Source organism: Bicyclus anynana, chromosome 16 (genome assembly GCF_947172395.1).
Source record: "Bicyclus anynana chromosome 16, ilBicAnyn1.1, whole genome shotgun sequence".
NCBI lineage: Eukaryota > Metazoa > Arthropoda > Insecta > Lepidoptera > Nymphalidae > Bicyclus > Bicyclus anynana.
Window position 1 is genome coordinate 12724789 of NC_069098.1, and position 22723 is coordinate 12747511.

Below are 22723 nucleotides of genomic sequence, written 5' to 3' on the forward strand. Positions count from 1 at the left end.
TTTTATTTATTCGAAAATAATTGAGTGATATTCTTGTATGAAGATGGAAACTATTCTATTTTATTTATCTTATGTAAGCTATTCCAATATTCCTCTTAACCTTAGTTTAATACGATATGTAACATGTAATTAGTTTGTCCACGACTGCGTTTGTGTAAAATTCTTTTACATATTCCTATGGATTTTTCCGGGTTTGGCTGACTTTCTGTAACCTTTTCACGCCAAAACCGCTAAACCGATTTGGATAAAATTTGCCTCATTTCCAAAAACCACAACTTCCAAAAACGAAACACGGAAAATTACATTCTCCTATTTTTCACCCAATCCTGAGTAAGACAACATAGACAATTTTCTTTTGCTATTCCCAACTCTCAACCAAATACTAAAATAACCTCATCATTATCATCATCATCATAACAGCTGCGTACTGTAGTAATGTCTACTACGTAAGCTTTAGGAAGGGACCTCCAAACACCACGATCGTAAACTGTATGATTCAGAAATCTTGGATGCTGGATATCTCTCTCATCTTTAACAACCCTAATATTCAGCTCATTGTTAAGCACGAGTCTCATCTCAGAATGAGAGAGGTAAGGCTTTAGTCCACCACGTCGACCTAATATACCTACCTATTGGTAGACTTCACACACATAGATAATTAAGAAAATTCTCAGGTATGCAGGTTTCACTCACTCACTCACTCTCACTCAGTTACTCACTGAGGCTCACTGGGATATCACGTCTCATATCTCTCTCACATGAGTTTAATTTCGTTCCCTATCAACTTATTTTATATCCCTCATATGTATACCATAGAATAATAACAATTACGAGTCAGTACAAAATGGAGGCGCTCGCAGTCCTGTTCATCTCGTAGAGGAATCAGAATGCGTCGCGACGTAGAGCAATAAAACTGCACTTTTGTGCACTTTTTGTTAACTCTGTTTTTCTTCCCGTGAGTTATGGGTCTGTTGTGTAAAAGCATATCTTGTTAGAATTATTGTAGCATCATTTTCGACTGTTTTCCTTATTGTCTTACCAGAGATAACATAGAATTCTTCTTCATATTTTACAATATGAAGAAGAAACCAACCAACCAACGTTGTTTTGTTATATATGTCCTAAGTATTTTTGATATAAAATCACGGATTTCTTCATATTTTACTAGATTACTCGCTTACTAGGAGGGTGAGAAATACTTTGAGACCTGTTTTCATATGTAGCAAATATTATATCTAAATCAATCATTAAACTCTGTAAAGTCATTTTGGAAAATTGCGACTAACACCATGCGCCACGAAATTTTTCTGATAGTTTTTAGTTAGATTTTTGCCATTGTATATACCTGTACTAGCAAAACCTTGCGGTTTCACCTGCGTGGTTCTTATTCCTGTGGGAATACGGGGATAAAATCTAAATATATATAACTGAAAGGTGACTAACATAGTGATCTATCAACGCACTGCCCAAACCACTGGACGAATCGGGCTGAAATTTAACATGCAGGTAGATGTGATGACGTAGGCATCCGCTGAGACAGGATTTTGATGAATTCTACCCCCAAGGGAATAAAATAGGGGATGAAAATTTGTATGTAATTTTGTCAATTTTGCCGCGATTTGGCTGAAATTTGAAGTGAAAATAGATTTTAGCCTGCATCATTTCATCCCGAAAAAATCTATGGTTTCTGTGGGATTTGTGAAAAACTGAATTCCACGCAGACGAAGTCGTGGGCGTCTGCTAGTATATCATAAGTTACTTCCTGATAGTGTATCCTTCTATTGGTCAAATAATTTTTCAAATTGGTTCAATATCTAAAATTATTCGTTACATACAAAAATCTTTCCTCTTTATAATATTAGCAAAGACTTATAAATATTTTGTTTCTTATTAATATTATCTTTATTTTGGTATTCTGGGTAATTTTTACTTTTTATATTTACTTTCGCTATATTAATAACGATAACATTTCCTTTTACTCTTGCCTTTTATGCTACATTTTAGGTGAAGAATTTACATACAAAATGAGCTCAACTCAAGCGTACATGTCGTTCCATAGATTATTATTTGACGCTATGAATATTTATGAAAATTAAATCTACGTGTTTTACGTCACGTTTAGTAGTTATGGCAAATAACACCACAGCTTTAGCTTAATTCTTAGATGAGATACGCCCATGATAAGCGTAAGAATTTTTTATTAATAGTGGACGAAATTAGCAGATGACTTTCATCATCATAATTTTTTTTTCTTTTTAAAAAAAAAAAGAATATTTGCCATATTTTTTATAAAATGACTAATATTCCCATTCCCCTCCAACTAGCCGGGAAAGACTGTGCTAGGGGTGGGTACGACAATAGACCGACGGTGTGAGGATTGAACCACCACCCCTCGGTGATGAAACCAACCGCTCTTACCGTTGAGCTATTGAGGCATTAACAGCCGATGGACGTCTACTGCTGGTCATATACCTCTTGCATCGACTTCCAAACTCCACGGTTTCGAGCCTCCAATGGCGTCTCATATTTTTAAAATATTTAAAAACTTGAGATGCCATTTTTCTTGAATAATATTGAAACTTACTGATGCAACGCTTTGTGTCGTACTGACTAAAGAATGTATTCGTTTTTGAATTTGAATTTGGAATGGCTGCATCACTGCCATGTTCCGTGTGTTCTATATGCCTATTATTTTTTAATCTGTGGCGTTATATAACAAAAGTTCATTGAACACTATAATAATATCTGAATTACGTAGCTCCATTCAATAATATTGCAGTGGTATTTAGAATTCTAATAGCACTATCATCTTCCGCAAGGCACGATTGGTATGCGAGCCGCAAGCTATGGGCACTGTGGGCTTGATTATTGTCGCACCATTCGTCCGTTCGTTCATTCCTTTATTGTTTTATAAATAAAAATAGAAGACGACGATTTGTATTTATTACTATACTCTTAGCTCTTATTATTATAAGTCTTAAATTAGGTACCTATACTTTACCTACTACAGCCTGTCTTGATGAATATTGTTCACTAACAAAGAAATTAGAAATGAAGGTAGAAAACACATGTCATTTCATAACTTATTTATTTTACAATATGAATGGTTTGTTTATAAAATGTTATATAAAATATGCTAACCATATCTAATTGTTCTAAGCTTATTAAATAAATTTATTTATTAACCTGGAATCGTGCGATCAATTCTACCCTTCCGGGAAGTCTTAGGTCATAAATGAAATCTATTAAAATAAATCATTTAAACACATCATGGTTCTGTGCTTTTGTCGATGGTAATGAAATCTATTAAAATAAATCATTTAAACACATCATGGTTCTTTGCTTTTGTCGATGGTAATATAATAAAAACAAACAGCTTCATCACTCCGCTTGACACCACTCAGCCACTCAATCTTAAAAGGCATATCTTTCAAGCAATCTTAACCATAAAGATAAAAATAAACAAGTCAACGGCAGAATATTAAAAGTAGTATGTAAATATCGATCCATAAAATGTAGCGCGGCGAACGTCCTGTAGGATATCGCCCGCTGTGCTCGGTTAGTTCGCTTCCGTGCCGCAGCGCGCGCATACGTCGCATGCCGTGTTCGAAATTTAAAATTAACCCCGGCTGCAAGTTCAAGTCGGCGGAAACGTTTGCGTGAACGCGACCTAATGTGCAGTTTTTAATTTTCTATTGCTCGTTTGTGCTGTCTGTGGTTTTGTGAAGTTATAGATTCTATTGTTTATTACCAAATTTTAGGGTTGTTATTAATTTATCGACAATAAGTGTAGAAAAATAGTAGAGTTGATAATTTTAATTATATTTGTAACACTGTAGTGTTCTTATGTGCATTCTTTATTCCTACTAAGTGTTATTAAGGTTTTATAATATTGTATTTATGTTGTAGGTATAGGTATAGGCCGATTTTATAGAAAGGGTTAAGTTAAAAAACAATATTCAAATGGTTTTCAAGAAAAACTAATAGTTAATTTTAATATAAAATGTAAAACAATGTTATAATTGAAAATTGGTACTTACTTCTACGTTCTGTTTGAAAATGTGTTGACCATTGAACACCAATAAATTCATCTACCTACCTACCTACGTATGTTGGAGTTTTAAATGAGCTCCGAACAACACCATTCGCATGGATACCATTTTGTTCGTTTACGAATTTTATTAGCAAGAATATATTACAATATATACCTAATATTTTTCTCTTTTTGTTATCTATGAATTTAAATTACCACACATGTTTTTTGTAATTCATAAAAATCTTAAATTAGGTACAGATTCTTTTGAAAGAATATTTGATTTTACGTCTGTCAAATAAATAATTACAGAGTTTTAAAGATTATTATGCTTTGAGTACTTTTCGAAGCTAATTCTGTTTTTATCCGATTATTGATAGAGAATATGCATTGGCTTTTACTTAATTTCATAAAAGTATGAAAAAAAGATACTTAATTAACAAAATTTACAAGTAGACAAGATTTAAATTTTAAAATAAATAGAAGAAAAAAAAGAAAATGCATAACTGTATAGGTAAACAATAATACAAGTGCGTTATGTCATCCTTTGCATTGTCCGATGGGACCCCATTCCGATATGACCAGAGAGAGGTCAGGTGTCGTTCGAGTTCGGGTGTGATTAATTGTAACGACTTTAGTTACCACGGTAAATATTTGATTTAGCCGTTATTTATATATATTAAATATCGATAAATCAATTTACGGAACTATTTATTTAAAATTAATAAGTGCACATCTACTTGAGTAGTAGGATGCATGGTACATATTCATAATCAGGTTATGCATTGATTATTTTGGCAATAGGTATTTTGGAAAATAATGGTTAAAGTTAATCAAAATAGTTTAAAATCATGAAATACTGTTAAGAATTAATACATTAATCGTCGTTTAAGCCCATTCTACAATAACTCATGTATCGAATTCGATTATCGGAAACAACTTTGTTCCGTATCGTAATTATTCTGAATACGTAATGAGTTGCGGGCGAAACGGTGGAATTAAATGTGGCCCAATTTAATTAAAGTAGTTCGTCCAAAATGAGTTTTTATTAATTGAATTAAAAACTTTTAGTATTTAAAAAAATATTATTAGTTTGCAGTTGCATTATTGTTTTACCTTGAAATAAACTGTGAGAGTCTAATCACTGATTCTGTTGTACCTTGATAAAGGTACTAACTATATTAGATTTCTGTCCGTTAGTCAATCATTTCATGCGGAGCCGTAAAGTGTTTCCATGACTATCAGCTAACTTATTATTTATTTAATTTAGGAAGGCATTTTTCATAAGAATATTTGCCTCAATTTGAATGAAAATGATTTTTTCAAAATACATGTTGGTCGCTTAGGCTGAAACTCGACATTGTGAACCTTTTTTCATCTGTAGTCAAACAGTGCACAATAGCACATTTTAGACCGAATACACAGAAATTAAAGAACACTGATTAAGAAATTATGTAACGAGTATAGAAATTATAAAGTATCTAGAATATTTGACATATTATTTATTTTTGTTCTTGATGCTTACTTACGGCGTAAATACTCGTAGGTTACTAAACAGTAACATGACCATCTCAACGCTCAGGCTTACGCTATCATTAATATTATGTCTCGTGATCCTATGTCTCCGAGGTAAAAGATAATGGTGCAAAGCTAATTAAAACTTGATATTATCTTAGCACCTTCATTATAAAGCAAGTCACAAATTTTAAGGAGATATAAATGAAAAAATTAATAACGTAAGCGATCAATAAAAACGAGACCTAAATTCATATAAAAAGTCTTTTTCAACTCTAAATGTATATTTGTCATAAAAATTGTTTAATTTTTAACCGACTTCAAAAAGGAGGAGGTTCTCAATTCGGTCGGTATTTTTTTTTTTTTTTTTTTTTTTTTTTATGTATGTACACCGATTACTCAAAGACGCCTGGACCGATTTCAAAAATTCTTTTTTTGTTTGAAATGGTATAGTCCCCATTTGGTCCCATTGCCATCATGACAAGATCTGATGATGGAATCCTGGAGAAATTGAGGGGAACTTTCGAAAATTATATGGGTGTCTAGTGTGTTCGTAAACTTTTCCATTTAGTACCTTTAAGAAATACAAAATTATGAAGGTTTAAAATCGATCTGATGATGGAGTCATAAAACAGACGAGGGAACTCCTCGGCGATTTACAGCAGTTACCTTGTGTTTGGGCTTGATTAATTTGTATTAATGAGAACTTTCCACATAGATAGGTTGTGACTGTCATTTAGGGGTTTGGTGATGAAGACCAAGGACAATTAAGGGAACTCCTTAACAGTTTACAGTAACTACCTTGTGTTTGGCCTTGATTAATTCGTATTGCTGAGAACTTTCTACCTAGATGAGTTGTGTCTGTTATTAGGGGTCTGATGATGAAGACCAAGGTCAATGAAGCCCCCTTGACGGATTACGGTAGCTACCTTAAGCCATTTCTGACAGGACCACATGAAACAACACTGTCTGCAAAATCTAAATCTATAAGATATGCTCACATGGCTTGAATTAATACATCACCGGCTTAGCACCGCCTTCATACTGATCAGCAGGTAGAACATATTATGATGTTATTTTTCGCTTTTTAGTTTAGTGGGTACGTTTTTAGGTTTTGAAGTCGGTTGTATTTTTTTTATTAAAATTTTTTTTATTAATATTTTTTTTGGAAATTCATTAATATCTACTTTTGTTTGTAATCTCAGATTAATTAATCAATCTTTTAAGTCAAACGAATTTGTGCTCTGTAATCGGGACACTGCTCTCGGTACTCTCTGGTCCATAATGAGAAAAGTTTCGCCGCTCAGCCGCGTAAAAAATGATAGTTGTTTAAAAAATCGATTGTCTTAGTAAGCTGTTTTTAATGGCTTTCTCTACAATTTTTACATGATTACGAAACCACCTTGATCACGGATGCTCCTAATAATCCATTCTTATTGTATTATAAATGCGAAATTATTTGTTTCGCTTTGATGCCCAAACCTAAACCGATTTAAAAATTCATTTTCCCGATTGAAAGCTACATTATCAGCAGGTCACTTAATTTGGTCACACAACGATTTTTGGAAAACTACTCAAATGAGTTTTAGTTAATTAGGTGGTGTATCTACTATTTGCGTTTTCTCCATTAATTACGGAACGTATAATGCCCCCCAACAAAAATTTTCAAAATATCTTCAATGTACAGAATTGGACCTGCTACAGTTTTATTGCAAGTATTGATAAAACGGCATATCTACTCATAGGATGCGAAACTAATGTTTTTCGGACGAAACAGACTTTCATTATAAGAAATATTTCTCTACTTTATCTAAATAACAGATCTAACTTTTCTGTACTCAAGAATAGTATTTTTATTAAGTTGTTAAAGATAATGGCATATTTAATAGTCCAATAAAATCGGAGAGCAGAATCTTAAAGGGGAGTAGTTAGTACTAAAGAGCAAAATGAACAAACGTATTTTATCTGGGTTGTCTATGGTAAGTGCATCCCATGGAGGTTGTGGAGAGATTGCGTTTTATACGACATGGTATGACGCGGCGGTCAACTTTACATAAAACCTCCTTAGCTTCTATAAGTGCAGAGCATTATGCCATGCACAGAGTATGTTTAACATAAAGTCGTTACTTTATAAAAGTGATATGAGCTTCAAGTTTTTGTACCTATATTGCCTTTATAATATTAATAAAAAAAATATATCAAATAATCTTTAGAACAGTTAAAAAGAACAATGAATAATCTATACTAATAATATAAAGCTGAAGAGTTTGTTTGCTTGTTTGTTTGATTGAACGCGCTAATCTCAGGAACTACTGGTCCGATTTAAAAAATTCTTTCTGTGTTAGATAGCCCATTTATCGAGGAAGGCTATAGGTTATATATTATCCCCGTATTCCTATGGGAACGGGAACCACGCGGGTATAACCGCGCGGCGTCAGCTAGTATCTAAATATATAAGTGAAAGCGAGGTAAGCCGAAGGAAAAAACTAACGAATTATAATGTAAATATCGTGTCTTTAGCCTAACCAAAAAAATATTGAAAACGTACCCATAATCTTATTTCGATATTTCTTATTACTTTCACATCCCTAAGCTTGCAGCAGATTTGCCAGTTTACATTATCGCCATGGATTTTAACGCACGGATTAAATACTTTAATCTGTGACTTGAACGTGTGTATCTGGCGTTAGCTTAACCAAAATAGAGTTGCCGGTTAAATTTTAACGCATAAAACAAAATTTCTAATTTCCTCATACTTAAACTGTTGTTTATCGGCTCGTTAAGGTTACCTAACGCAACAAATCTACTTAATAGTGATAAGCGCCATTTGGCATTTAAGAATAGATCAAAGTTTAGCCCGAATCGCGATACGGATTATGTCTTTGTCTGTGACACTCGCATCCGGCACTTTCAGGTCACATCACTTAACTTGGACTCTTTTTGTAATGCCCGCACATCCATAACTATTGTACACCTCTGGCAGATACGTAGTCTACGCTCTATTGAATAACATTTAAACAATATTTTGCGATGTTGTTAATTAGTTTAGACATTTAAAAAAACTAATAAAAACACAAGAATAATGATTTTTTATTTATTTATTTACTGACTTTCTTTCGGAGGATTTTAAAATTGTTATTTTTCATATTAAACTCTTCGATACTTTAATAAATAAATAGTTGCCTACATCCGGTTTAACTTTGGGATGCGTTCATTTTCAGTAGGTATAGTGTGATTATTTTCAAATATTTTACTGGTGGTAATTAATTCCTTATTTTTATGGTAGGTTTCTTTATATCGCGATTGTAACTGATACCTAATCCTGTCTTTACTTAGATGGAAGAAAATTAATTAGGAACGTACATTTGTCTTCTATGCAATATTGAACAACTTGTTATTTCCTACACATTCATGAATAACTAATTATATTATGTTTAAAATAAATAACGGTCTAAAACTTTTATACCGCCAATTAACATAAACTAAACTACATTTTCATAAAAAATCAACTAGCTATTAAAAAAACGTTGTGAACTCTACAAGGAGATTTTCATCAGAATCTTATATTCGTCTGTTAAACTGTCATGTTTCAGTGCCACCGCTTACATCAAACGTTTTTTAAATCGAACTTGGCCCTCTTTTCACATTTGTTTTGTTTGGGATCGCCTTTACAACTTACTTCCTCTCGGCTCTATTACAAAATTAGCTACTGTCGGCCTATGGATGCCATGGAGTACATAAGGAAGACTCCAACTGAACAATTCATTGCTGCCAACGGTTTAATTAAACAGAACTTGGTAATGAACCAAGTTATGTGTTTCTCGCTGTTTACGCTTGACCGCAAATTAAAATTAATGGATTAAGTTTCAAAGCTTTCATCGTATCAAATTTAATTACAGTACTAACGCGGCTGGTGTTGATGATAATGATGTTTTGATATCCTCATTAGCTTAATTTTTAAAAGTATCTAGTCGTTACAAATAAATGGATCGTTGTTTTAAAATTTTGGTCAGAAACATTGAAGATTGTTATCACTTAAACTGGTTTAAGTTAAATATCACGTGTCTTGACCGGTAAAGGAAATAACATCGTAACAACTTAATTTTCTATTTGTGTGAATTCTGCCAATCCGCATTGAAACCTAACGTGGTGGACTGTTGGCCTGACCCCTCTCATTTTTAGGGGAGACTCGACTCAACAGTGAGCCGAAAAGGGGTTGCTAATGATAATGATGATGATGATACAAGACTATGTACGAACGCAGTTATCTACAAGATTTTGCTATCAGTAATCTATACTAATAGTTTATAGAGAAAAGATTTGATTGATTTATTGATTGTAATTTGCATAGAACAGGCTCCAAAATTACTGAACCGATTTGAAAAATTGTTTCACTATTCTTACACTATCCCCGGGTGCAATAGACTACTGGCAACTACACAGGTAAAACCGCGTGACGTCTGCTAGCACTTAATAGAAAGTTAAGGGAAATAATTGAATATCTCTGAAAAACTGAAACGGTTAAACTTTTCAATATAATACTTGTAGAAACTACTTTACCGAATCGTTTTCTTGGAGAAACCTTAAAACTTACACCGATAACTTCACAACTTTCACCCATCTTGATTCATGCGTGGTTTATTGTCCACTTTACAGTTCCTCGACGTGTCTATTTATTTTACTTTGCCGTGTAAGTGTAACTGTTACCCGATATAGAAAGTTCTGGATATTCGTGGCGTCCCCCTCGTGTCGTGAGTCAGGCAAATTACGGCGTTTGTGATTAATGCGATCTATTCCTGGGTATTCCTTCAACATGGAACTTTCATTGTTCTTCGCGTTACTATAATTTTAAAATATTAAAATCTCGACAGTTTAGCATTTTAAAATTACAAGAAAGTGTAAAAACATGAAGTGAGAAAATTTATAACGAGTACTTCTGTTTATCATAAACAATTAATACCTAGACCTACTTCTTGCTTAATGAGTTTCATTAAGAAATAACAAAAATATAATGTAATGGACAATCAGTTACATTTACTAAGTAAACAGTTATTTTAAAACGAAATGAAACTAATCTGAACTATGTATTTTACCAGGATAAACAGAAGTCTACATGTTGCTCAATAATATCTTCTATCTTTACGTAAAAGTCTCATTAAAATCGGTTTCATTCCAGAGATTAGCTAGGAAAAATAGACAGACAGATTTCTAGTTAGTATTTTGTAAATATTATTGTGTAAATAGCTATAAGCACTTGAGAAACACAGTTATTATGAAATCACAGCCATGCACTTGAGTTTTGTTTAAAAGTATTGATGATAATGAAGTGAATTTACAAGTTAAGTCAATTTACTGTAAATCGAATATCTGAAAAGCGAAAGTGAAAAAAGATAAATTTAGTGATCTAGTGTAACTTACTTAGTTAAATACTGTGTAGGTACTGTTTTAAAAAGACGTGTAATTTGTGAAACGATGGATAAAATGTGTATTAAAAACTGAAATGTGCCGATGATTCAGCGCTGAGTTGTAAGGCGTGAAGCCGTCAAAATGTTGTTCGTACATGCGAATGAAATGGAAATAGAAAGATGTAAGTATAACTTCAACCGTTTGTGATGAAAAGACGAAAAAGAATTCGTTTTGTTTTAAAACGAAATTATGTTAATTTCGTTTTAAAACAAAACGAATTCTTGGACATGTTTTCGTTCTTAAATTCTGTGCTATCGAAGGATCACAATACATATCACACTTACTGTCAGCTATGTTTGTGGACAAGCACGAACCTTTTGCTTGAAAAAATGTTTTTATTTTAAGTAAACTATGTGATTTGTAGTCTATCCTTTATTTAATTAAAATTGTCAAGGCCTAATTGATGATTTAGATTTTAGATTAACTTTAATTCAAATTTCGGATAGCGAAGCAGTAATACCAAAAATAATGTAGGTCAAATGTCAAATGTAATGTCTGTTTTAATGAATGTAATCGTCTGTTTATGAGTTGAAGCAATGACCACTAAAAGTTTTAGCATTGCGGGACATTCACTAAGGTGTTACTTTGTTTTCAATTGTTAGATTTCGTTTCGTTATTCAAAGGATCTTTTGATTAAGGTGTTTTACTTTGTTATCAATTGTTAGATTTCGTGTTGAACTTTTGATAGTTTTAAGTTAGATAACTTGCTCCTCATCTTTATTAAATTCAAGGAGGCTTTCAATTTATTTTACTTTTGAAAGGTTACTGATTATAGTTTGTTCCGCAATTTTTGACACAGTTAGAATTTAGCTAACTCAATAATAATAACCGTAATAAGATAATTGACACATTGATCTCGCTATTAATGTCAGAATGCGGTTGAATGTAGGTGTATAATACATAATCATGAACCGCAACATCTGACATAGAGCCTACTCTACTGTATCATAAACCTACGGAATTATCTAGAAACATATCAATTTATGCGGCTTCTTTGCTACTGTTATTATTACTTTGATCATTTTATTAACATCTGGTTTACTGCGTGACGCTCGCTACAAGCGTGTTGATTACATTGTTACGTAAAGTATTGCATCTGTTTATTATTTTTTCACTGCTGCATTAGGTGTAGGTAGGGAGGTGTTTTTAAATGTTTCGTTTTGACTATTATAATGTACCTATTAAAAATATACCTACTTACTTACTAAAGAATGTTTAAATTACGAGTATAGAATCAGCTTATTTTGCATCTACATAAATGGTCAAATTATTTTTATTATTACATCAACTAGTACAATTTTTAACGATTCATTTTAAAATGTCAGCCACCTCGTATTTTTAAATATGACTGATATTCTCTTTCTTCTCTAAATATGCGACAAGCCTGTGTGTGGAGAGGCAGTGGGTACAAAACAAGACTTTTCTAATTTTGAATTTAGTTTTTTGACCATTAGGTATGATCATTGTTGATTAAGTACTTACATTTAAGTATTACTTTATGTACTTACTTGATTTTTTTTTTATTTAATTTCAGGTCCGCGCCATGGAGCAGCGGTTGTGCGAGTGGCCGGCGGCGGGTGCTGAGGGCCCACCTAAAGCCATCTCGCGGCTTGAGGGCCAAATTGAAGAACAGGTAAAAAAATACGAATAAAAACTCCCTATACATTTAAATAATCATTGTACAATTCTACTAAACAACGAAACCATTAAACCGATTTGTCAAAAAAAAAAGCTATATTATCAGCGAGTAACATAGGCCGTTTTATTCGTGTATCCCAATGATACAGAAACTACGTCAGTAAGACAATGGCGCGACCGGTGGCAATAAATAAAAGTTAAAAAAAAAAAAGTTAGTAATAATACTAACTCAATAAAACGCTTACTAATACTATTTTACGTTCGTAATCTGTTGAACTTTTAGCCAGTTAATTAAAAAACGTTTTCAAGGAATACCTGAGTTTATTCATAAAATTGCGGATAATTTTATTTCCGAAGGGACTGCGTACACAACCATAGAGTAGGATGTATATTGCTAGAACCTATCGAGATAAATGTTTTACGACAAAAGATGTAAGGTACTATGGGACAAGTTGCGTAACAAATTCCTATTAAAGCTGTTTAGTTTTTTTGAGCCTTTAGGGAACCGTTTGGTTAATTTAGGTATACCTAAAAGGCCACAGTACGATGTTACGTGTATATAGTATCTCGTTCGTAATCTTCGTTGCCTCGTTTTCTCGTTGTTCCAGTGGTCATAGAATACCTATTGAACTTTATTTTCAAGAAACTTTACTGAAAATATTTATTGAAAGTTCCAGTAAAATCGGTTGAGTCATTTTAGAAAACCCGGACTAACAAACAAAGATTTTATTTTGAAATTACAGACAGACACTTTAATTATGCCTAAAATATGTATTGATTGAAAAATGAATGCATCCTTAGCGTACTGTCGACGTCATATCCGCTATCATAGATAGCACAAACGTCATTTCATTACGTCACTGTGACGTTTCACTCGGAATTTTAGCTTCCCGTGGATTTGTTGTGTAAACAAAATGAAATGAAATTATTGTTTTTCTAAAATTCTGAATGAAAATGTACACTTTATTGTTTATCACAACGTTGTGTTTCATGTTAAGTTATAAGTTATTATGACAAATGCTGAATTTAAAGGAAAAAACCTACACAAACACAAATAAACATCGGAAAGATGGAGGTATATAAAGAATTCTCAAAATTACGTGCCTACCGATTTACAATTACAAATAATTTATAAACTACTCTAATTTGCCTCTCGGCTCTACTTTGTAAGAGCAAAATGTAATTACAATTAATTTAAAAGTATGCGTTACTTTGGTTGAATAAATTTCAATATCCTACGTAATGAAAGTTTGCGGTCAAAGGAAATCTTTGAGCTTTTTGTGAGCTTTTTCGTTGAGTATATTTCAAACAGTGGTGAAATACATCATGAACAAACCTGCATACCTGGAAAATTTTCTTAATTCTCAACAATATCTCTTTCATTACAGTGGTATGAAAGAGATGGGACTGGAACAACTCCGCTGCCATTGCACATTTTGTCTATTTTCTCTTCACTTGGTCATATTTTAGGCCCAGTAGATTAGGAGTAGCTCTTCTAGGCACAAGATGTCACTCGAATAACTTCAAAACTCTGAGCTGAGAAGTTTCACTGAGAATTTCTTGGAAAAACAAACATAAAAACAGTTCAACCCAAGATTCAAACTCAAGTCCTTGTGATCATTATGAATGGCTATATTTTCTATATGAACGATTTCTCATGTCAGTGTTTGCTTTTACACTCCTATGACCCCTTCATAGGAGTTACAACTAGTTCTATTCATAATTTTAGTTAATTTAGTTAAAAACAAATTTATATGACAGGACAAAATTTCATTAAACCCAGACAGACTTACTTAATCACAGTAGAAAAGAGAAAAAAAATACATATTAATATCACCATTCTTTCAGAAGCAGCTGCGACTTCAGGACGCGAAGCAGGTGGAAGCGAAAGCCGCCAGGATCAAGGAGTGGGTGACCAACAAGCTCCGAGAATTGGAGCAGCAGAACCAGCTGCTTAGGGAGCAGAACGACCGGTGCAATCACCAGCTCGAGTTGCTCAGGAACCATATAGCCACACAGGGCAGCAGGAATTGTGCTGTATGTATTTTATTTTCATTTAAAAACTAGCTATTGCCCATGCTCCATACTTACACAGAAGACTTATTTATTCCTTGGAAACAGTACCTTTTTTGGGTAAAAGGCAATGTTATTTTTAACACTGTAGAAGTGTGTGCAAAAGGATTACCAGTAATATCTCTCAATAACTTGCTTAAAGACCTGGGCTTCACTAGAACTGGCGTAAGTTCTGTATTAGAATGGGTATCCAAAACTGCTCTAGTAGAATCTTACCAAATTTTGCTAGGTAGGGAGAACAGCACGAGCGAAAGAAGGGAGTGTTAATTGATTGTCAAAGAATTACTTAACACTGTGTCATTTGGGCACAAGTCCAGGACTCTACTCAGAGTTTTTCTCTCTTCCACACCTCTTCCACACGATGGACCTGGCACCTGCACGGTGCATCCTTGGAATGCTAAGAATATTTGTCTCATCACTGTAGAAGTGTGTGCATAAGGATTACCAGTAAAATCTCTCAATAACTTGCTTAAAAACCTGGGCTTCACTAGAACTGCTTGCTGCAAGTTCTGTATCAGAATGGGTATTCAAAACTGCTCTAGTAGAATCTTACCAAATTTTGCTAGGCAGGAAGAATAACATGAGTGGAGAAGGGAACTGATAATTGTTTGGGATCAAGGCATTTGGTCACAAGTCAAGGGTGCTGCTCGGAGTTTTTTTCTCTGCCACATGAACCTGGACCACACAGTGAATCCATGGAATGCTAAGATATTTGTTTCTATACTTATTAGTACATACAATAATAATAATTATAGTCAGTATGTCAGGCTTAGGCCTAGTCATATTACCTAAGGAAATGTTGCTGTGGTATCGCTCGGCACAACATACATTGTGGTTTAGTCATTCTGTTCAGTGGGTCTACTATATCATATCTTATGAAGAGAAAAAGTCATTGTTGACAACATCGTTCACCCCAACATAATGAAAGAGAGAGCAATATTTTCAAACCACTATTGGTCAACATATTTTTTTTTCTCTTATCTTATTATTTGTAATAAAAATTTACTTTATGTACTGAATTAATAATAAGCCCTTTATTCAATGATAAGAAATTACATTTATTTTTTACCTATTACATTTTTATGTATTGACTTACTACTATTTATTATAACTTACTTTGTTACACTAGATCAAATTAGATTGTCCTTTGTCATAAGCCTCAGCCATGCTCCAGAATTTGTAAATATACTTAATTATGAATTCTTGTTTTAAAACATGTTTTTTTCATCAACTAGTTTAAGTAGAACCACAGATTACATAACAGTACAAACAGTGGTGTGCACAAGGTTGTAAACTAAGCACTGTACATATAAATTGCAGCAAATATATCTTCTCTTATACAGGGTGCTGGGGAGTATTTCCTATCACCAAATAAATAAATTAATCAAAAATGGTCAAGGAACATGATGTTCTAAAATTAATATTGTCGGGGTAAATAATATTTCTTTTGTAAATAGATCTTAAAATGTCTTACTTATATGAGTCCGGCAATACCGGCAAAGACGTACCGCCAAGCGATTTAGCGTTCCGGTATGATGCCGAGTAGAAACCGAAAGGGGTGTGGATTTTCATTCACCTCCTAACAAGTTAGCCCGCTTCCATCTTAGACTGCATCATCACTTACCATCAGGTGAGATTGTAGTCAAGGGCTATCTTGTAAAGAATAAAAAAATAAAAATAATCCTTATAACTATGATGTGGCCAAATTTTACGCATTTTAAAATGCAAGTATTGATAAAGGTGTGTGTTACATGGATAGTCGGAATTATTTGACTTTCTATGAAAACATAAAAAGTCTTTTTTGTTTAGTTAAAAAAATATGAGTTATGCAGTTCGGCTCCTATAAGTGGACTCATCAACACCTTGAAGTTATGGGAACTTCTCCCGAGCACCCTGTATAAGTTACATAATATGTTCTAAATGTAGGTAGTGCTTTACTATGAAGTGTACCATTGTGTATAAGATAGATCATGTTTTATTTGACTACATACATATTAATGCTTACATCATCAACATTAATTGACCACCAGTTCCTACCCTCCCGGGGAAGCCTGTCCCTCGAAGTGAGGTCGGAGGACGGGGCTCGTGCCTCCTCAAGCCTTTTGGCAAACAATCGGCGACGCTCTGAGAGTCTAGAAGGCCCCCAGGTAGATTGATGTTAGATAATTGTCTTTGTTTTCGAGCACTTTGTTTTTTTTTACAAGCTTTTGTCCTCCACCTTACTTTGAAACTGTTACGCCAATAAACCATTTAGTTTTATAATTATGTGACATACAGACATACCAAAAACACTTTAAGAATCATAATTTTTTATTTAATTTCTTTAATGTAGGTAATATACAGAGATTAAGACCTATTTTGTGCTATAGTGTGTATTTTACCTACTTTCTTATTAAGGAATGATTCTCATACATAAGTATGTAGAATAACAGTTAGATTTTATTAAAAAAATTGTTATCTTAATTTTTAATTAGTATTTTTAAAAAGTTCCAATTTTTCATTGCACTTTCTGTACAGAATAGTTTAATAATTAGTATGTTTTGTAATGCTAAAACTTTTAATGACAAGTGTTTATTATCTTGCTTCAAATTAAATGTTCTTTAGTTCTTTAGACTTCAGTTTCCATCCATTTTTATGTTTTTCTCTTTGATCCAACATTTATTATAATTAAAAAAATTTATAGGTTTCAGAGACTGGGCCCTTTTAGAACCCTCATAGCCTTAGTTTTAAGTTTAAGAAATTATGTATCAGAATGTATGTATTTTACTGTATAATGAATGTTAAATAATAATTTATTGAATCGGAGCTTCCGGAGAAAGGCGTTACTTGGCGGAAGATCAATCATTTATTTTTTCAATAATTAATTTTATGACACAGAAAGCGTTTTATAATCATTTAGAGTTCAAGAACATTATTACGATCGCGAAAAACTGGCATAACCAAGCGTCAAGATCACCCAGATGTGAAAAAAAATCCTCTTTGTAAGTTTCACTCTGAAACCAGAGCATGAACCACAAGAAATGATCGACAATTTATCGAGGTTATAGCAAAATAAATCACTTATTCACTTAGAGCAATATTTCATTGGTAATTCAAAATGAATACCTCTATTGAAAAAATATTTTTGTTGTCTAAATTAGTATAAATTAATACATTGGTTATTAAATATAATTATTCTAATTACAGTTGCCAATAACATCGTCGGAGCCCCATTACAGTACACCGGTACGGCATAGAAGGAACCTGTCCATTGGCACCACAAACTTAACACAGAGCAACGTGAACAGTCAACTTAACACCATGAACAAAACCATGGACGAGAGGACCACTGCCAGTCTGCTTGCAGACGATTTAGCTGTGAGTATACCTCATCTATCTCATTGGTTCAATGCTTAGCCTGTGGTAGCTTTGGATTACAAGGTTCTAGTACTGTATTAGACTTCCAATTTAAAATATTGATAGTGTCTAACCGTTTAAATAAAAAAAAAACAACAAATATACTCAGAGGCACAATTACCCGCCCACTTATATATACTCGCGTCATGTTAAAGTGGCCGGGTAATTGTGCCTCTGAGTATATAAGCGATAATGTCACTTTTGTAGAAGAAGTTCTCAGTAAATAGATTTCCAACTCAATCTATACTAATATTATAAAGAGGAAAGATTTGAGTGTTTTTTTTTGCATTTAATAGAATCTAGTAGAATTGCAATAGTAGTTTCAACTACTGGAACAATTTAAAAAATTCTTTAGAATCTTGTTTCACCAATGTAAAGCTACATTAGCAGGGAGTAACATAGGTAATATTTTTTCCATATTCCTGTGGGAACAGGAATGGTTTTGTACTAGTATTTTATAATCTGACCAAGGGCTTGAAACTCATGACAATAATTCTACTACCAAATCTGAAGACTGAATCCGAGAAGAATCAACAAAGCTCAAAAGTTGAAGTAACTATATTCTTACCTTTATTTGCAGGCTGCTGTTGAAAATTTAGTGGTGTTACCCACCACCCCAAACACATCCACAGATGGTGATACAACACATGATTATGCTGAAATTTATACACCAAGCAGAGGTATGTTACTAAGCAAAGTCATTGTTATCATTAATCTTTATAGGAAAGAGGATATGGAGTTTTGACTCACCACAACAATAGTGGATCGGCGGGATTAGGATAATTAATAATATTTGACTATTTAACAGAAAATATAATTAAAAAAATTTAGTTTTTTAGCGAAACAGTCAGTTGATAATAACTGGGGTCGACAGGTTTCTGTTTTATAGCCTAACTTACTTAAGGGGTCCTGTGTTCATATAAATGGTTTTCATATGAACACCAGACTCTGTGATCTAATAGACCAATTCATCAAAATTTTCATTTACAACCCATATTTGGCGCACTGCTAAGCACGAATCTCCTCTCAGAATGAGAGTGTTTAGGCCAGTCGTCCACCATGCTGGACCAATGAGGATTGGCAAACTTCACACACATAAAGAATTAAGAAAATTCACCTCACCTCACGATGATTTTCCTTCTCCATTTGAGACATTTGATATTTATTTTTTTAAAATGCTCATAACTGAAAAGTTGGAGGCTCCAGATCGGATTCAAACCTACTTATCTTATGGGCTCTCAAGGCTTATATACCAACTAGCAGTTATAAAAAATAAGTATTTGTTTTAGGTAAATAATATATCTCTCATTTATTTATTTTTCTTTTTTTTTTAACAATGCTAATATAAAAATATACTACAAAACACTATTAAAAATTTATAAAAAAATAAACCCTCCCGGTGCGGGACATGTGTGTGTGTGTGTGAGTGCCCAAGCAACCGGTGGTCAGGGCTCCAGAGTGAGGAACCTCCTCACAATACGCGCCGTCTCAAGAATCACAGCCTTCTATATCCGACTCTTGATCCAACAGTTAAGTGAGAGCTTCTTAAGATGTTGGTCGAAGCTTTTCGCTATAAAACCATTGACTGAAGCAACCATCGGAACAATAATAGTTGACTCAACATTCCAGATGGCAGTAATCTCGTGAGCAAGGACCAAGTATTTTGATACTTTTTTTAGGTAAATATATTGTTTTTTTTTCTCTTTTTTGTCAGAACGAACGCCGGCCTGGCAGAGTGTGAACGTGATAGTACAAGGCAACAGTCGCGGTGGCTCTTCCACGGGAGACAGCTCGACGTCCGAACAGCCCAGGCCACCAACGCCACCTTTGCACCGATTCCCCAGTTGGGAGGCCAAGATATACCAGGTAATAATCAATTTTATTCTTTTTTCTTATTTTTCTCAAGGTAATTGTGAGATCATCATCATCATTTCAGCCGACGGACATCCTCTGGTTAAAACTTCTAGAACTAGAAGTCTGGTTAGTTTGGACAAAGTTATTGGTCGGTACGTTCGACATGCGGGTTAGTCAGACCAGAAAACACCGGCCTGTGCCGTTTGATAGTCTCTGTGTGAGAATGTTTATAACACGATTTGTCGGTTTTTTTTAATTCCTTACAAGTTTAGCCCTTAACTACAATCTCACCTGATGGTAAGTGATGAAGCAATCTAAGATGGAAGCGGACTAACTTGTTAGGAGGAGGATGAAAATCCACACTCCTTTTGGTTTCAAAATTTTTTATAGTTTCATAATCACTTTTACCAAATTTATCTTGGTTATAAATTTTCACATAATCATCATCGCCAGTTGATGGACATAGAACTCTTGTATGGATTTCGAAGCACCATGATCTTGACCTGTCTGCATCCAGCAGATCTCTGTAACTCATCCTATGTTTGGCAAAACCTTAAGAAAAGTTGGTACCTTTCTCAAGGTCAACCAGCTCATTACTGCTGTAACAAGCAAAAGTTAGAGTATATAACGCTGATTTCTAGCTGATACCTTGATCAAGGAGACACCATGGAATATAGGATTTTCTTTTGGCTCAGGTGGCAGACGATGGTCTCCAGCAGTCGGTAGAGGAGGAGCTCAGTCCGCCGCCCTGTCCGCGCGCCATGCACGAGTCGACCAGCTACCAGGACATCTCCGTGCCCGTGTATGCTACTGTTAAAGGGGTCAGTGACATTATACTAAAGCCAAACTCGATGTGAAATTTTTATCAACAATCAATTAACACACTATACACACTCTATGTAGTATTAAAACATTTTTGAAGCTCGCACTATCGCCATGATTAGAGTCGTTTAAGTATTAGGTAACGCATTTTTCGGGGAATCTCTTTCTTAATCTATACTAATGTTTATTCTATACTAATGTTGTTTGTTTATTTACTCGAAAGCACTTATCAAAGAAACTACTGGTTCGATTTGATATATTCTTTCAGTGTTAGATAGCCCATTTATCGAGGAAGGCTGAAGGCTATATAATATCAACGTATTTCTACGGGAACGGGAACCACGCGAGTGAAACCGCGCGGCGTCAGCTATAAAAACATTGTTACAGAATAGAAATCGTTCACTTTTTGAAATGGCAAGGCTTTTTGTAAGTTCTGTCTACATAGCATAAGGTAACCAACAGTGTGGAAGCTAGAAATGAAAAATTGTTTTTAAATTGGAAATAAAAAGTTCCCAAATGAAAATAGTTTATCTCAATGAGTATTTCAGCTTCTTATAAAAGAATAAATATCATATTTAGCTCAATTCAGCTTTTTAAAGTAAACAATTGTATGGTGTTATAGCGCGCTAGTCAAATCCGGTCGATGCCGTTCACGGGCGACTCGTCGGACGACTCATCGGATGGAGAGGAGTCCATGGGCGTGACTGTACACAATACACCACATCACAATCCTATTTATGGTGAGTATGATTGTTCATCTTTTTTTCTTCACAAATTAGCCCTTGACCACAATTTGACCTGATGGTAAGTGATGATGCAATCCAAGATGCTCGTAGAAGCGGGCTAGCTTGTCAGGAGGAGGAAGAAAATCCACACCCCTTTCGGTTTCTACAAAACATCGTACCGAAACGCTAAATCGCTTGGCGGTACGTCTTGTCGGTAGGATGGTAACTAGCCACGGCCGAAGCTTCCCACCAGCCGGACCTGGACCAATAAAGAAAACCTCAATCGGCAAACCTCCGTCTTGTAAATCCACCAAAATCAGTTTAGTATTTACCTGAATCCAATGCACGACTCCAATGTGGATTAGCCAGATTGTAGTTTGACTTCAACAGACAAACTACATGCATTTGATATATGGGTAGAATAAACTTGTTTTGTACCTCTTTCAAGTTTGTCAGTCTCCATTTCAGACTGCATCGTCACTTAACATCAAGTGAGTTCGCAATCGAGGGCTAACTTATACTAATTAACACTGACTATTATTAATATGTAAAATGTATCTAAAAAAGGGAATGAGACACTGATTTTGTTGCAAACAACGCCATCTAGAGGACAATATATTTGAACAAAGTTTTGTCCACAGGTCAGTCATCACAAATGCCAATCAACAACGTGAACCTCACAAACGTGCTCCCAGTATCAATACAACAAACTTCAGGCCCACACGGGCTGGTACTGAACAACACGAACGGACAGTGCAGTTCCTCTGACACCAGTCTAAGTGCTAGTAGCCCTTCTAAAAGTGTCAAGACCAGTTCCAGTTTGAGCCCCGCTAAGAGGTCCAGTAGTGGGTCACCAAGCAAACAGAGCAAGACTAGAGGTGAGTATTTTTAAAAATTATATAAAATCTGTATTTTCCAGAGCCAAGACTGACTAAGCATAGAAACGAAGTATGTAAAACAAATGCAGTGAAAACATTAGGGAATATGAAGAATGTAAAAAAAATGTGTATCCCATCCCTCTCTCATTCAAAAATGAGATAGTAAGAAATAGTGCAATAACAGAATAATATAAAAGAAGATTCAGTGACTAGTTGAGGCATGTAGAGAAAATGAATGAAATGAGACTAACAAAAAGGATTTATTACGCAAGGAAGGAAATGTTTGAAGGGGGTAGGCAAGGTGAAAGTTCTTGGGCCAAATC

The 22723-nt window shown here is 34.2% G+C and overlaps 1 protein-coding gene across 13 annotated transcripts in view; it reads left to right on the forward strand.

The window, feature by feature from the left end:
* The window catches only part of LOC112057842 (uncharacterized protein CG43867), a 408406-nt gene that overhangs the window by 354385 nt on the left and 31298 nt on the right, over window positions 1–22723 (forward strand). For 6 of the 13 annotated variants that reach the window (XM_052886261.1, XM_052886265.1, XM_052886263.1 and 3 more), the window contains 9 exons: window positions 12549–12647; window positions 14501–14689; window positions 16756–16872; window positions 17912–18082; window positions 18702–18801; window positions 19836–19987; window positions 20671–20796; window positions 21420–21537; window positions 22164–22400. In XM_052886261.1, the coding sequence (XP_052742221.1) occupies window positions 12549–12647; window positions 14501–14689; window positions 16756–16872; window positions 17912–18082; window positions 18702–18801; window positions 19836–19987; window positions 20671–20796; window positions 21420–21537; window positions 22164–22400 (1309 nt within the window). Of the gene's footprint in view, window positions 1–10856; window positions 11136–12548; window positions 12648–13521; window positions 13728–14500; window positions 14690–16755; window positions 16873–17911; window positions 18083–18701; window positions 18802–19835; window positions 19988–20670; window positions 20797–21419; window positions 21538–22163; window positions 22401–22723 lie in introns of those variants that run through there. The other 7 variants (XM_052886262.1, XM_052886271.1, XM_052886270.1 and 4 more) reach the window with 6 other exon arrangements.